The sequence below is a fragment of the Olea europaea genome, chromosome 17 (assembly GCF_002742605.1).
Source record: "Olea europaea var. sylvestris chromosome 17, O_europaea_v1, whole genome shotgun sequence".
NCBI classification, from domain to species: Eukaryota; Viridiplantae; Streptophyta; class Magnoliopsida; order Lamiales; family Oleaceae; genus Olea; species Olea europaea.
Genome location: NC_036253.1, coordinates 19198339 through 19212565, shown reverse-complemented (window position 1 = coordinate 19212565; position 14227 = coordinate 19198339). Strand labels below are relative to the sequence as shown.

Genomic DNA, 14227 nt, shown 5'->3' with positions numbered 1-14227 from the left:
GTGAAGCAGTATGGTGCAACATTCAAACTTGATTATAGTTCTGTCTATTGGAATTCAAGATTGGAACACGAGCATCTGAGGCTGATTTCGAAATTCCGGGCGGGGGATATTATTTGTGATATGTTTGCTGGGATCGGTCCATTCGCAATTCCTGCAGCACAGAAAGGATGTGTAGTATATGCAAACGATTTGAATCCAGATAGTGTTCGCTATCTGAAAATTAATGCAGAAATCAACAAGGTTGATAATCTAATTCATGCATACAATAAGGATGCACGAGAATTTATTGCTGAGCTGTTGGTTGCACCATCAAGTGAAGGTGAATCCCTTTCAGATGAAGTCATCTCAAAGTCTTGTGAGAAATGGGACACGAATGAAAATAGGCAAACACACTTTGAAGACAGTTGTCTAACTGGTAATTTGTTATCCTTGGCTGTGCTGCATTCATTTCAATTACAATCAATCAATCTTTAACTAAAACTTAATATTCCCTGAAGACAAGGTGGAAGAAATAGCAGAAGAGAATTTAAATAATTCTGAGAGTATAGGACATTTATGTATGAAGAAGGGTTCAAATTTAACCACTGCAAAAAGGCGTCCTGGAAGTCCACTTGAAGGTAGGATGTGGTACACATATATAGGAGAGATCTTTCAATTTCCGAAATACTTAGAGATGTTACTGCAATTATTTATGTTGTTATTCATGATATTTATATTCGCAGTATTTAATAATGGACTCCAATGTATTCTTATGCACAGGACTCATTTTGCTATGTTGCCCACTGCAGAAAATGGAATGGCTGAATGTGCAAGTACTGGTGTGAGTGGTCAGAAGAAACAGGGCATAAATAAGCGCTTGAGAGGCTGTGTTTCTTTCAGTACAAGGCCTTTGGAGCATATTGATCATGTCATTATGAATCTACCAGCTTCTGCTTTACAGTTTCTTGGTAAACTTTCCATCCTCTTGCTGCTCCACTTTCTTTCTTGAGATCCTTACATGTAATTGCTTACTACTATAATTTAGTTGTCTCTTGCTGGCTACCATTATTCTGATTATCGACGGATGATCAGTTACCCCAGCCTTTTTTTAACAGTTTAAATTTGAATGGTAAAATTAATGATTCCAGTTAATCATTTCTCATACTTATCTTATATAAAATGCGGAATCTATAACATCTTATTATCCTTTTGACTTTTGTGTTGTAGATTTATAGTTGTTTGAACTTCATCAGTACTTTTCTTTCTAGTTATGTATTGTGTTGTCAGAGCTTGCTTTAGACAATTACACATCTTCCAATATTTTGTAACTTTGGGGAAATATGCATTTCCGGATGCACTCTTACATGGTATCTACTGTAAACAGTATACATTATAGAATAAGCCCATTGAAATTTCATTAGTAATTGACTGGCAAACAGCTTACTTTCCTGGAATGCGGTGAAATTTATCATAGGCTAGATATTTTTGAGGTTCATCTAGTTGCAAATTTAGCCTTTTCTGCTGTCTTTTTAAATTTCCGGTACTTTGTTGATGATTACTTCACTGCCATAGTAAATCTCCATGGTTCCATGTTAATTCCTTGTCTGCTAACATTGAGGTAGCCCATGTTGCATATTTGGTCTCTGAGTTAAGGTCTGATCTTCATGCTTGGAATTTCGTCTTGCAGATGCCTTTAGAGACCTTATCCAGATGAGATATTGGAAAGGATCTCTGCCTTGGATTCACTGTTATTGCTTCATGCGATCAACTGAGACGAAGGAATATATAGTATCAGTAAGTAACTTCTTGTTTATTTTGCCTTTGCTTTTGAGAAATGGAGGGGTCGTATGGTGGGGGAGGTTGTGCTGTTGGCTGATGCAGCGGTGGCACATATTAAATGTTTTATCCAATATTGTTTGTTGATTTCCCTGACTAGCATCTTGAGCTGATGACACCGTCAACATGCTGAGTCCATATGTGAGCTTATTTTGCATGACTTATTCCTGAGAGAGTTCCATACTTGAATTTTTGTTTGGGCAACGTTATCGAAATAATTACCTACAAGAACTTGTCTAGGCAGGGTTTTTTCTGCAAATTGAAAACATGTTTTTTTAACCAATGCTGAATTGCATTGCGTTATTCTTTGGGTTTGTTCTCAAGAACCAAAGGCCATGAAGGATTTCGAAAACTGAAATAGGTCATTCTCAAATTTAGATAATTAGCACACATCTGAAACCAACACTTTGTGAAACAATTAAAACTCTCCTACGGTAGTTTTGGCTATCTAAATTCATTACTTTTTAAAGCCACCTATTGGAAACCAAAACTGATTTCCATTTGGGCAGTTGGGAATACATCCTTCTTGTTTATTCCATTAAAGCACTCATCTTGTTTACGTTTGTTGGCTTTTAGCAAAGGATGACCTCAATCATCTTTTGCTTTGTTATTTAGATATTCACATGGCACTGCAGTCAAAAAGCAAAACGATGATGGGTTTAAAAACTAATTATGAAAATTCACACGAGACACCTGTCACTTCTGTTTATCTTTATCCAAGACACTTCAACTAGATGCAAGCATGTAAGCTACATGAATATTATTTTGTCATTTGATTATTTACATACACAAGTAACTTAATAGATTTCATATTATACTATTCACCAAACCAAAGCAATGTGTTTAAATAAAGCTTCATAATGCTGGGGATTGGGTGTAGTAGCCAGTAGGACACCAAGAGATCATTCACGTCTATCTCCCACTTGGTCATGTTTCACATCCTTTATGAATTTCATAATGCTGTTTCACCATAAGAGTGTTCATCATTTTTCTTGTGTGTGTTGCATCTAAACTGAGGTTTACTGGTGTATAGGAAGCAGAGACTGCATTGGGTGCTAGTATACAAGACCCAGTGTTTTTTCGGGTCAGAGATGTTGCTCCAAACAAGGTACTAGCTGCAACAATACCTCGTTGACTCAGAGCCATCTATTTGCATCACGCGTGAAGTCAAAATCTATGATTTTGATTTTCTTTCATTCTCTGCAGGCAATGTATTGTTTAAGCTTCAGATTATCGGAGGAAGCATGTGTCATTGGTGATGTTGGGATATAATGAGCACCGAACAGTTTAACGACCAGACCAATGTGTATTTCTGCAACTTCTGTTTATGGCCAATCTTCTTATAGGCTTGAAGGTCTTCTTTTTTAAATGGGGTGGAAATTTTCTCAAGCAGCTGCAGATTGTTGGAAATTTTGGTTTTTATTTATATAATATTTTTATCCTACTGATTTATCAAAGCTGTAGACAATACAATTCTAGATTAACTGAGATTTTCTTCTTCGAATATTATTCGTACAAACAAGTTGATATATTATTTCCATTTTTATACATTCCCGTTCAGGTCTTCCTACTTTACAATGTGCTACCTAATTCTTGCTATTACAAAGCTAATGGTATTGTTACAGTCCAACATAGCACAATGCTGAGTAATTTATCTTTGTTTTGAGCACTCTCTTAACAAGATTATGGTGCTTTTTGTGTTTGAATTGAAAGTGTGTATTTGATTGATGAGGCCAAGTTCTTCTCTTTGTTCGACTTCTGGTGATGCTCGAATTCCTTGGCTTCGGTAGGTAATTTTAATGCGGAACTAGTTGAGAACCCGGAGACACAAGTAGAACGAAGAAAAGGCTAAGTGCTTTACTACATATAATAGCAAGTTGCATATTTATGGTTCTTAATACCTTAAAACGATACTATGGAAAAACAGAAATGATGGGAAAATATTAAATTTCGTGGGTGGGGAATCTATCTGTCTTGTTGATTCCCAAAACCCAGAATGCCAGCTATCTATAGCGAGTAATGACTGTCCTCGTGACTCCCACTATCCCAATTCTAGGATCTTTTTTTTTCCTGTTAGATTTATGTTCTTTCTGATGGAAATTAATTGAAGGGTTATAAGTAGGTTCATTTTGTTCAAATGAATTGGCTATCAAAATCATCAATGACAATGACAATGCTATTGGTATTATTCATCCTGGCTATGCTTCTACTTCTGTTTGTGCATGCAGTGAATTCAGCAAACTTCAGTGAGATTTTCCAGCCAAACTGGGCACCTGATCACATTGTCATTCAAGGGGATCAAATTTCATTGTCTCTTGACAACACTACCGGTGAGTAATTTTACACAATTTTCGCAATTTCGGTTTCCATTTGTTTTCATTTGACAGTTCTGATCTGCATAGGTTGTGGATTTGAGTCCAAGAAAAAGTATCTATTTGGGAAAGCCACTACTCAACTCAAACTAGTTAAGGGCAATTCAGCTGGAACCGTTATTGCATTCTACGTAAGAATCTTAACTTTATTAGCATGTTTGGTACGACGAAATGGTCAAGACTAGGTTGGACAACGCATGGACATGACACACAAATTCATTAATCGAGTGTGCCAAAGATGGTCTCTTAATATATGTTGATAAAATTAATGTTTATGCAGATGGCATCGGAGGGGAGTAACCACGATGAGCTAGACTTTGAGTTTCTTGGCAATGTTTCGGGAGAACCATACCTCGTACAGACAAATATATACATTAACGGCAGTGGAAATCGAGAGCAGAGGCACAGTCTATGGTTCGACCCGACCATGGACTTCCACACTTACTCTTTCTTCTGGAACCAACGCTCCATCTTGTAATGAAACACTCATTTAAATTTTAGTTGTTCATGTGTTAAATTTCAAGTATGGCAATCTTAGGATTAATATTAATCTCTTTATGCAACCGTACATTATCTCAAACTTCACATGCAATCCATGAAAGCAGAAGTATCAGTCTTTGGATTTTTGTTAAATGGTTAAAAGAGTAAATAACCCTCTTTTTTCAGCAACTTTCTTCTTGCATTTATATTATATCCCCTTCTCCTGCACGATGCACCCACTGAAAACACTTACTTTTTTTTTTTTTTCATTAAATTCAAAATCTTATCAACCATATAGTGCCAACAAATTTGTGCTAATCATATTTCTTGGTTATTTTCTTAATACTGATTATCCAGATTTCTTGTGGATGATATTCCGATTCGAGAATTTTCAAACAAGGAGAAAAAAGGGGTCCCATATCCGAAAAATCGACCAATGGGAATTCATGGATCATTATGGAATGCTGATGATTGGGCTACACAAGGAGGAAGGGTGAAAACTAATTGGAGCTATTCCCCTTTTATTGCAACTTTTCAGTCGTTTGATATTGATGCATGTGAATTATCACCAGATGAAGTAGATAATCCCTTGGTGAAATGTGGAAAATTGAGGCAATTCTGGTGGGATAAGCCTGTCATGAAGGGGTTGAAGCAGCAGAGGAAAAGGCAATTAAATTGGGTTCGCAACAAGTTCTTGGTGTATGATTATTGCAATGATACGGCTCGATTTTCTGAGATGCCAAAAGAGTGCCTTTTTGTTTAGATTAAGCTCTCCATGCACGGTTTGATTTTCTTCAAGAAGAAGATATATATAGACTTTTCACTGCTAAAAACGGCGTTTACAAAGATAGAATTTCATCGACAAACATTGTCCATGGCTATAAGCATTGGAATGTTGATGAATATTTTACTTCTCATTTCCTAGGCAAATAAAATTATCAGCGGACTAAAACCATCATTTGTCGTCGAACCATTTGTGACTTCTCAACTATACTTCTCTTGAGACATCAACCTTTTTGTTGGATTTTTAATTTTTATTTTTGCTATCTTATTAACACCTGCTTGAAAACCATTATCCAATTTTTTTTCGTACTTATTTTCAATCATAGATTCACGCAATAAAATATTCAATACGTAAATTCAAAATTTTTTCCTTCTTTTTAATCACATATTCTTGAAACATTCACTATACAATTTCTTTCTTTTTTTTTTTTTTTTTTTTTTTTTGGCCAAAAAGTAACCATCAAACTGGGTATTAATCCATTGACAACTTTTCAAAAAATTTTAATGGTCATTATTGGGAAAACAATGTTTTGAATGGTAATTTTTAGAAGAATGTGTGGTTAAAATAGAAATTTTTTTTGGATATATGTTTAGAATATTTTATTGTGTGGATGTTTTGCTGAAAATGGATATATAGAAAAAAAAATTTCAAATAATGGTTGTCAAACATGGCATAGTAAAAAATCACAAAATTAAAAATTCAATGATGGTAGCAAATTCTGTAGGTATTTTTAAATAATAGTAATTATGTAATATCAATGGAATAATACGGTAGATAACATATTTTAAATACAACAATGCTTGATGTACATTAAAAGTTTGATATTATTGTTGATGCTGACACTCCATTGTTTTGAAAAAAAAAAGTGTTGGCGGAACAGTGTGTTTCTTATTTTTCTTTTTTTTTTTTCTTTTTAAAACTATCCAATGTGATGTCGTCACGTGACACAATGTAAATGATGACTGATGTCGTCACGTGACACAATGCAAATGATGACGTAAAACTTAGGATTCTTTTTGTATATGATTCTTTTAAATATTAGGAGAAATGGGTTATCTACGATTTAACTTTGTCGATACGTAGGAAAATATAACATATGCCCAAAAAATCCTCACGAATTCTAACATCAAATTAAACAAGGCCTAGGTATATATTATGAACCAAAAGCATAATTAAGGCAAGTAATACCCAAAAAAATTAAATAAATAAAAACTGTTACGCTAATTTCAATCTTCATGCCACAAAAAAGACCATCTATAATAATTGCACAATGAAAAACAATTCAAGAATGCTCCTTTTGCCTTTGAAGATATCCAAAAGAAGTGCAGTTAAAGAAAAGGGCAAGGCAAGTTACCTTGAAAAGAATGCCGAACATATATGTGGAAGTGTCAATGCAATATCTTATGCAAATTCATGCTTGAGTCGTCATTAGTATATCATCAAAAGGCTATGACAGACATAAACTAATTAGATTTAAGGGGTTTCTACTATTGGATAAAAAGTAAACTACTGGAATAAATAATGCTATACATACAAATTGGGGATGATCCTCATGCGATGTGTAAGTCAATAAAAGGTATGGATATGCGACACTTAATTGACATTATAATATAATGCCACCTCACATGGGATCAACCTCTATTGGGATGCTCTATATTTGCGTTTAACTTTTTCGAGTGTCTTTTTCCACACTATACGATGTTTCAACATTATGCGATTCTTTAGAAGGATTTGTGGACGACAATCTTGAGAAATGTAGGCACAAACTGGCCATTCATCCGCTTTCAACATGTCACAATATTCAGGAACTTGGAGATCTGTGGCTGCGAATAGTGTACTTCTAGAACCTGCAATAGTCCAGATTACAAAAGTAGCTAAGTCAGACCAAGTTCAGCAGAAAACTTATTTTTCATAAAATGAAATTTTAAATAACAATTTCATCTATCATATCCAGATAGTCGCATATGCCAATTGGAAATTGCGTTACCACATCTCTTATAACTAAGATCAAATATATTTCTCTGTCATGCTTCAACACACGTTTGGTCCTTTCTCTTTTCTCATCGGAAATGTGTCAGCTTCCTCTAGTGCTGAATATGTGATACAAAAAGAATGAGCTGCCTCCCTGATCCAATTTTTGCGGATGAATACTGTCACTCTGGGGCAATGTATTCAGCACAGTGTCTGGTGCATGACAGTATTTGGTTTGGTAGCTTCCTCTCATTGTTTCAATAGATAGGGAGAAGATTGAATGAAGTTTTTCATTGATAAAGTGGCAGAGATTCATCAATGTTTGGCAGGTGGACATGTAAGTGTAGGAGAGTTTATTACCTTTAATCACAGGATCTTTTATGTTAGATCATCAAAAAATTCAAGAATTATAGTGGAAGCGTACCTGAATCTGACATGGTTAATGCAATAGTTGAATCTCGCGGTTTAGTCTTCCAAATCTACACGCAGCCCGTAATTCTCTCTGGCGATGGTAGACAGAACAAAATGAGTAAAATACGTATGTGTGATTTGGGGACCATAACCATATTTATATATTGGCATCCCTTAATCTAATTCGGCCCATTATAGAATTAAGAACTTGGCCCGGTCTCTACACATAAAATACGCACACTTTAATTCGATGCATTAAAGCCCAAAATACCGAAGCCTTATTGGATCACTTTAACTGGGCTTAACCAAATTTGATAACCTTTAATTTAATACAAAACAATTTACACATATAAGCTCACGCGATCATTTAAAATTCTTTACAATCTCCCACTTGGGCTATACGTGTCACCTTCTAATTGTGTATTAAAATAACTTTATGAGTACTTAGAATTTTACTAACATTACCCAATGCATCTCCAAACAACCCAGTTCATCAATCATATCAACATAGGATCAAAGAGACTTTCATTACTTTCATTGTAACTAAACCCATTAATGGTTACGTATATCAATATAACTGAATGACATGGATCAAGTATGGATGTGTAGCATGAAAATTACATATGATGTGCTCTGTAAAATGCCTATTTTCAACTGGTCCACCTTAATATCTTAGTGAGATCATTTTAAACAAGTTCAAAGATAATAAATCAAATAAACCTTATAACCGAAAATAACTTTAAACATAAATCATATCTAAAATAACAGTACATGTGTCCAATATGAAAAACAAAAATACAAACTCCCACCGAAATTAGATATCCTTAAGAGACATTACACTCATATGAGCAGTATAAGCATGAAAGACCTTGGTGTTAATCCCTTAATAAGCAGATCCGCAACCATGGAGTTTGTCCCAATATGCTCTATTGATATTTGTCCACTCTAAACTCTTTCTTTAACAGCCAGGAACTTGATCTCTATATCTTTTAACTTCGTTGAGCTCCTGTTGTTATTGGAATACAGCATTACTGATTTATTGTCACAAAATATTTTGAGCGATCTTTCTATATTTTCCACAATGCGTAGCCCAGTGACAAAATTACACGGCCATATTCTATAATTTGATACCTCATTACACGTTATAAACTCCGTAGCCATGGTGGAAGTAGCTGTGAGTGCCTGCTCCGCACTTTTAGAAAAATAGCACATCCAGCAAGCAGGTAAATATAGCCTAAAGTGGATCTTCTACTATATTGGCATCCCACGAAATCGGAATCTAAATAACCGACGATCTCCAACTGATCTAATCTCCTGTATGTGAGCATGTAGTCTTTTGTTCACTGTAAATATCGCATGACCCGTTTGGCTGCTATCCAATGATCCATTCCTGGGTTATTTAAATATTTCCTTAGCATCTTAACAATGTACGCTATATCCGTACGCATACAAACTTGAGCATACATCAGACTCTCTATAGCTGAAGAATAAGGAATCTTCTACATTTCTTTAATTTTCCAAGTCACTTTTAGGGCACTGACCTTGTCTCCTTTAGTTATAGGGGTGTCACCTGGTTTACAATCTTGCATACCATATCTTTTAAGCACCTTTTCGATATAACTCTTTTGTGATAATCTAATAATACCTCGAGAACGATCTCGGTGTATCTGAATTCCTAATACAAAAGAAACGTCGTCAAGATATCTCATCTCAAAATTCTTTACTAAAAATCTCTTGATTTTATGCAATAAGCTTGTATCGTTGCTGGCAAGCAATATGTTATCGACATATAAAATCAGAAAAATACACTTACGCTCACCGAGCTTGTGGTATATACAATCATCGACCAAATTTATCTCAAAACCAAATGAGATAATCACTTGATGAAACTTGTAATACCATTAACGAGACGCCTATTTCACTCCATAGATGGATTTATTTAATTACAAACTATTTGCTTTACATCATCTGATACGAAATTTTTTGGTTGTACCATATAAATTGTTTCTTCAATGTCACCATTGAGAAATGCTGTCTTAATATCCATCTGATGTAACTCAAGATCGAAATGTACTACCAATGCCATTATAGTCTTGAAAGAGTCTTTCGAAAAAACCAGAGAGAAAGTCTTTTTATAATCGAAGCATTCATTCTGTGTAAAGTCCTTTGCGATAAGACGAGCCTTATACCTCTCTACATCACCCTTCGAATCCTTCTTGATCTTAAATATCCATTTGCAACAAATGGGTTTTGCACATTCAGAAAATGGAATGAGGTCCCATACGTCATTGTCCTTCATGGCTTCATTCATGGCAACGATCCACTTTTGAGTGTTAGGATTTTTCATGGCTTGATGAAAGTTGATCGGATCATCTTCTACCATTCTAATGTTAACTTCATGTTCTTGGAGAAATACGATTTAATCATCCAAAACCGCACTTCTCCTCTCTATAGTAGATCTTCTTAATGGCATTGGTTATTGAGGCTGTAGAGTTTGTTCTTCTGGAAAAACTTGTTGATCTTAATAGGGAGATACGACATTGTCTTGATCCAAAGTTGCTTCTTGAACAATGTCAGGGATAGAAACCTGATCATTGTCAATGGCAATTGGAGGAATTTCAACATATTCCTCCTCAAAGATAAAGCTTGTAACCCTTTCTGCCCTCGCAAACTCAATATTCTCAAAGAACCGAGCATTTTTGTCTCGAAAATTGCCTTAGTTGTAGGATCATAAAACTTGTAACCCCTGGATCTTTCAAAATATCCAATAAAATAGCAACCGATGGTCCTTGCGTCTAGTTTCTTTACATTTGGCTTATAGGGCTTTGCCTTAGTTGGACACCCCCAAATATATACGTGTTTCAAACTAGGCTTCTTGTTCATCCAAAGCTTATAAGGGATTTTATCAGTGGCTTTAGTTGGAACTTTGCTGAGTATATATACTGCGGTCTTTAATGCTTCACCCCAAAGAGATTCTAGTAAAATAGAATGGCTAATCATACTCCTCACTATGTCTTTTAAGCATTCTGTTTCGTCTCTCAGCAACATCATTCATAGTGGACGAACCCGTCATAGTGTACTATGGGACGATACCGCATTCCTCTAGAAATTTAGCAAATGGTTTTGGACATTGTTCACCTGAACCGTCATATCTGTCATAGTATTCACCCCATGGTCAGATCTGACGCTTTTAATCCTTTTGCCGAGTTGGTTCTCAACTTCGACTTTATAGTTTTTGAACACATCCAGTGACTGTGATTTTTCATGAATGAGATATATATAGCCACATCTTGAAAAATAGTCTATCAACGTTATAAAATATTGTTGACCATTCCAAGAACCCGTAGGGAATAGTCCACAAATATCCATATGTATAAGTTCTAAGATGTCCGAAGTTTTATTGGCTTGAAATCTCCTTTTATTGGTTTGTTTTCCCTTTATACAATTAACATAAAAATCATAATTTGTGAAGTCAAGAGGGTCGAGAATCCCATCAGACACAAGTCTTTCAATTCTCTTCTTAGAGATGTGACCTAATTTCTTGTGCCACAACAAGGTAAAATTCTCCCTGGTTAATTTTCGCTTTACACCTCGAGTACTTACAGGCAATAATTAATTAAAAGAAGTAGTTGTATTAATTAAATAAAGATTATCGTAACCTAATAAAGAACCAGACAACCAATTTTGAATCATGAAACAAACTAAATTTTCCATTCCCAAATGATTAAGAACCAAATTTGTCCAAAGTAGAAATAGAAATCAAATTTCGTCTAAAAGATGGTACAATAAATGTCTCATCAAGATTCAAATAAAATTCAGTCTTTAACAATAATCTAAATTTTCTTATTGCCTCTACTTCCATCGTCTTGCCATCGCCAAAATAGATGTATCTTTCACCATCACTTGATTTTCGACAATTCAGGCAACCCTGCATAAACACACTGATATGAGTTTTTGCACCAGAATCTATTCACCATATATGTCTAGGTACCAAATTTAAATTTACCTCAGAATAAACCAAATGAAGAAGAATACATTTCTTTACACGTCATGCGGGGTAATTGGTACAATTCTTCTTCCTCTGACCTGCAACTCCACAGAAGAAACAACCACTCTTAGTTGGTTCTTTATGCTATTTCTTTTGTGATGTTGTACCAATAGCTTCCTTATCAATTTTCCTTTCTTGTTCCCTTTGTCCTTCGAGGTGGTGACCAAATGAGTATTTTCTGTCTTCTCATGTTTCAATCTCTCTACTTCCTGGACATAGTGTGAAATAAGCTCATTAAGGGACCATGAATCCTTTTAACAGTTGTAGCTCACCTTGAATTGATTGAAATGTGCTGGAAGGGATATCAGAACAAAGTGCACCAACAAGCCTTCTAGAAAAATCCAACTTGAGTGCCCTTAATTTTGAAGCAATGTGAAACATTTTCATAATATATTCCTGAATGTTTCATTTCCCTTTATACCTCATCAAGACAAGGTTCGTCAAAAGTGTACTTGTTTCAACATTTTTATTCTTGGCAAACCTCTTCTCAAGATCCTCAAGGAAACCCTTAGTCGTAGTCACCTTATCGAACATAGTGTCCCGAAATGCTTTTGGAATAACACACTTCATGACCATTAAGCTTATATGGTTCGATCGTTCCCATTTTTCCATCTTCATCTTATCATCAGAGGTACTCTTATCAGTAAGTGCAGCAGGTTGATCAACTCGTAAAACAAGGTCCAGGTCCATGACTCCGAGAACAATCATTACGTTCTCTTGCCACGCCCTGAAGTTTCTGCCATTTAACATTGGAATTGAATTTTTGCTAGCAGAGATATTAGCAGCACAACCTAAAACTCAATTAGAGAACAATTATTATGGATAGCTCACCTGATCTTTAATATGCAAATAATAATAATCTCAAATAGTGGTACAGCCATCACAAGATACCCAGCATAATATCAATATTTAGTATTTGGACAGAAATATTGACTTGTAAGTAGTACTCTTGACGTAGTGATTAAACATTGACGATAAAACTATGGGGTAATTAGCATAAAACGTCCCTACCTTTCATGATTTTTGTGGAAAACGTCCCTACATTTCGTTTTTTGGCGTATTTCATTCCTACCTTTACCTTTTCTTGTGGAAAACATATTTTTCATCATTTTTCTCAATAAAAAATTATAAAATGACTAATATACTATTCTATTTAAATAAAAAAATAAATAAAGAACTAATTGCAATCATAATTAATGATTTCATCGCCTGAAGTTCGTGTTTTTGTGATTAATTACGAGCCCAAGGACGTTTCCTTGTCGGGAATCTATAAAACAAGCACAGAACCAAATAATATCCAATCTTGTTCCATTAGCCAAGGACTTCATCAGTGGCAGTGGCAGGTGCCAAAAGGAACAATAGGATTGTGTTACACCTTATTTAAATAGAAAACTTTTTTCTGATGGTTTGTCGCAATTTTTTAAATGGGGAAAGTTTCTACATCAAAAAATCAAAACCCTCTACGCATGAAAATGATTTCTAGAGATTCAACTTAAAAATAGATTTCCGACAGTTAAGCGACAAGAAAACATACTAAAATTTGAGAAGACTAACCTTCTCCAGCATTGAATATAAAATAGGGTACTAAACGATAAGCAGGTTGGACAATCTTTAGAAGATCCCTGGTCTGGATCATATAACATTATCATAATTAATTGAAAATAAACATATCATTAGCTCTTTCAAAAATCTCGTACATCAGGAGTAATAATTGAAACCTAGTGCTCCAATTTATGAAATACAAACTCGTGTTAATAGACTTCGTTAACATAGGCATAATTATAAACAATCACAATTAACACATACCTTATCACAAATAGTCACAATTAACATACACTTGGTCATAAAAAGTAACAGTTATCACAAATTTGATCACAAACAGTCATTGTTAACACAAAACTGGTCACAAGCATTATAGAAAACACATTCAAAGGTCACATTCATGTTAAAATTTTATAAAATACGAACTCCCATTAAAAACCATGATCTACAATATATCTTATTCGAATAATATTTGAATTCAACAAATTCTATGATACACAAACATTTTAATAAACCTAATGAATTTATCAGCAAAAAGAATATCCCGACGTTATTACAAAAAAATGTTGAACTATCTCTTTATGGTTAAGTGGCTCTTGCAATTAAGACCAGATACACTGCACTTTCCATATTTCACAACTTGTGACCTCTCACATAATGACTTCATCCTCTTTTCAATATGATGTTCAGAACCTCTCTTTCGATTAGAAGCAAGTACAAATCTAATGGTTACAATCAAAAATTATAAATTGTTAATCCATATTAGATTTTTTTCAGCATAAATTTAACAAACGGATAGAAATT

The 14227-nt window shown here is 34.7% G+C and overlaps 2 protein-coding genes across 2 annotated transcripts in view; both read left to right on the top strand.

Moving 5' to 3' along the window:
• Positions 1–3365, top strand: part of LOC111365690 (tRNA (guanine(37)-N1)-methyltransferase 2) — an 11285-nt gene extending 7920 nt beyond the window's left edge. The window contains exons 9-14 of the mRNA XM_022986225.1: positions 7–415; positions 498–617; positions 789–947; positions 1667–1773; positions 2849–2923; positions 3022–3365. Of these exons, the coding sequence (XP_022841993.1) occupies positions 7–415; positions 498–617; positions 789–947; positions 1667–1773; positions 2849–2923; positions 3022–3087 (936 nt within the window). The 3' untranslated portion in view covers positions 3088–3365. The remainder of the gene's footprint in view (positions 1–6; positions 416–497; positions 618–788; positions 948–1666; positions 1774–2848; positions 2924–3021) is intronic.
• Positions 3366–3475: 110 nt separating this feature from the next.
• LOC111365360 (xyloglucan endotransglucosylase/hydrolase protein 9-like) lies at positions 3476–5638 on the top strand. Its single transcript, XM_022985850.1, has 4 exons — positions 3476–4145; positions 4218–4318; positions 4468–4661; positions 5025–5638. Exons 1-4 carry the CDS (start codon positions 3953–3955, stop codon positions 5428–5430), a joined length of 894 nt encoding a protein of 297 aa, XP_022841618.1. The 5' UTR covers positions 3476–3952; the 3' UTR covers positions 5431–5638.
• Positions 5639–14227: the final 8589 nt, after the last annotated feature.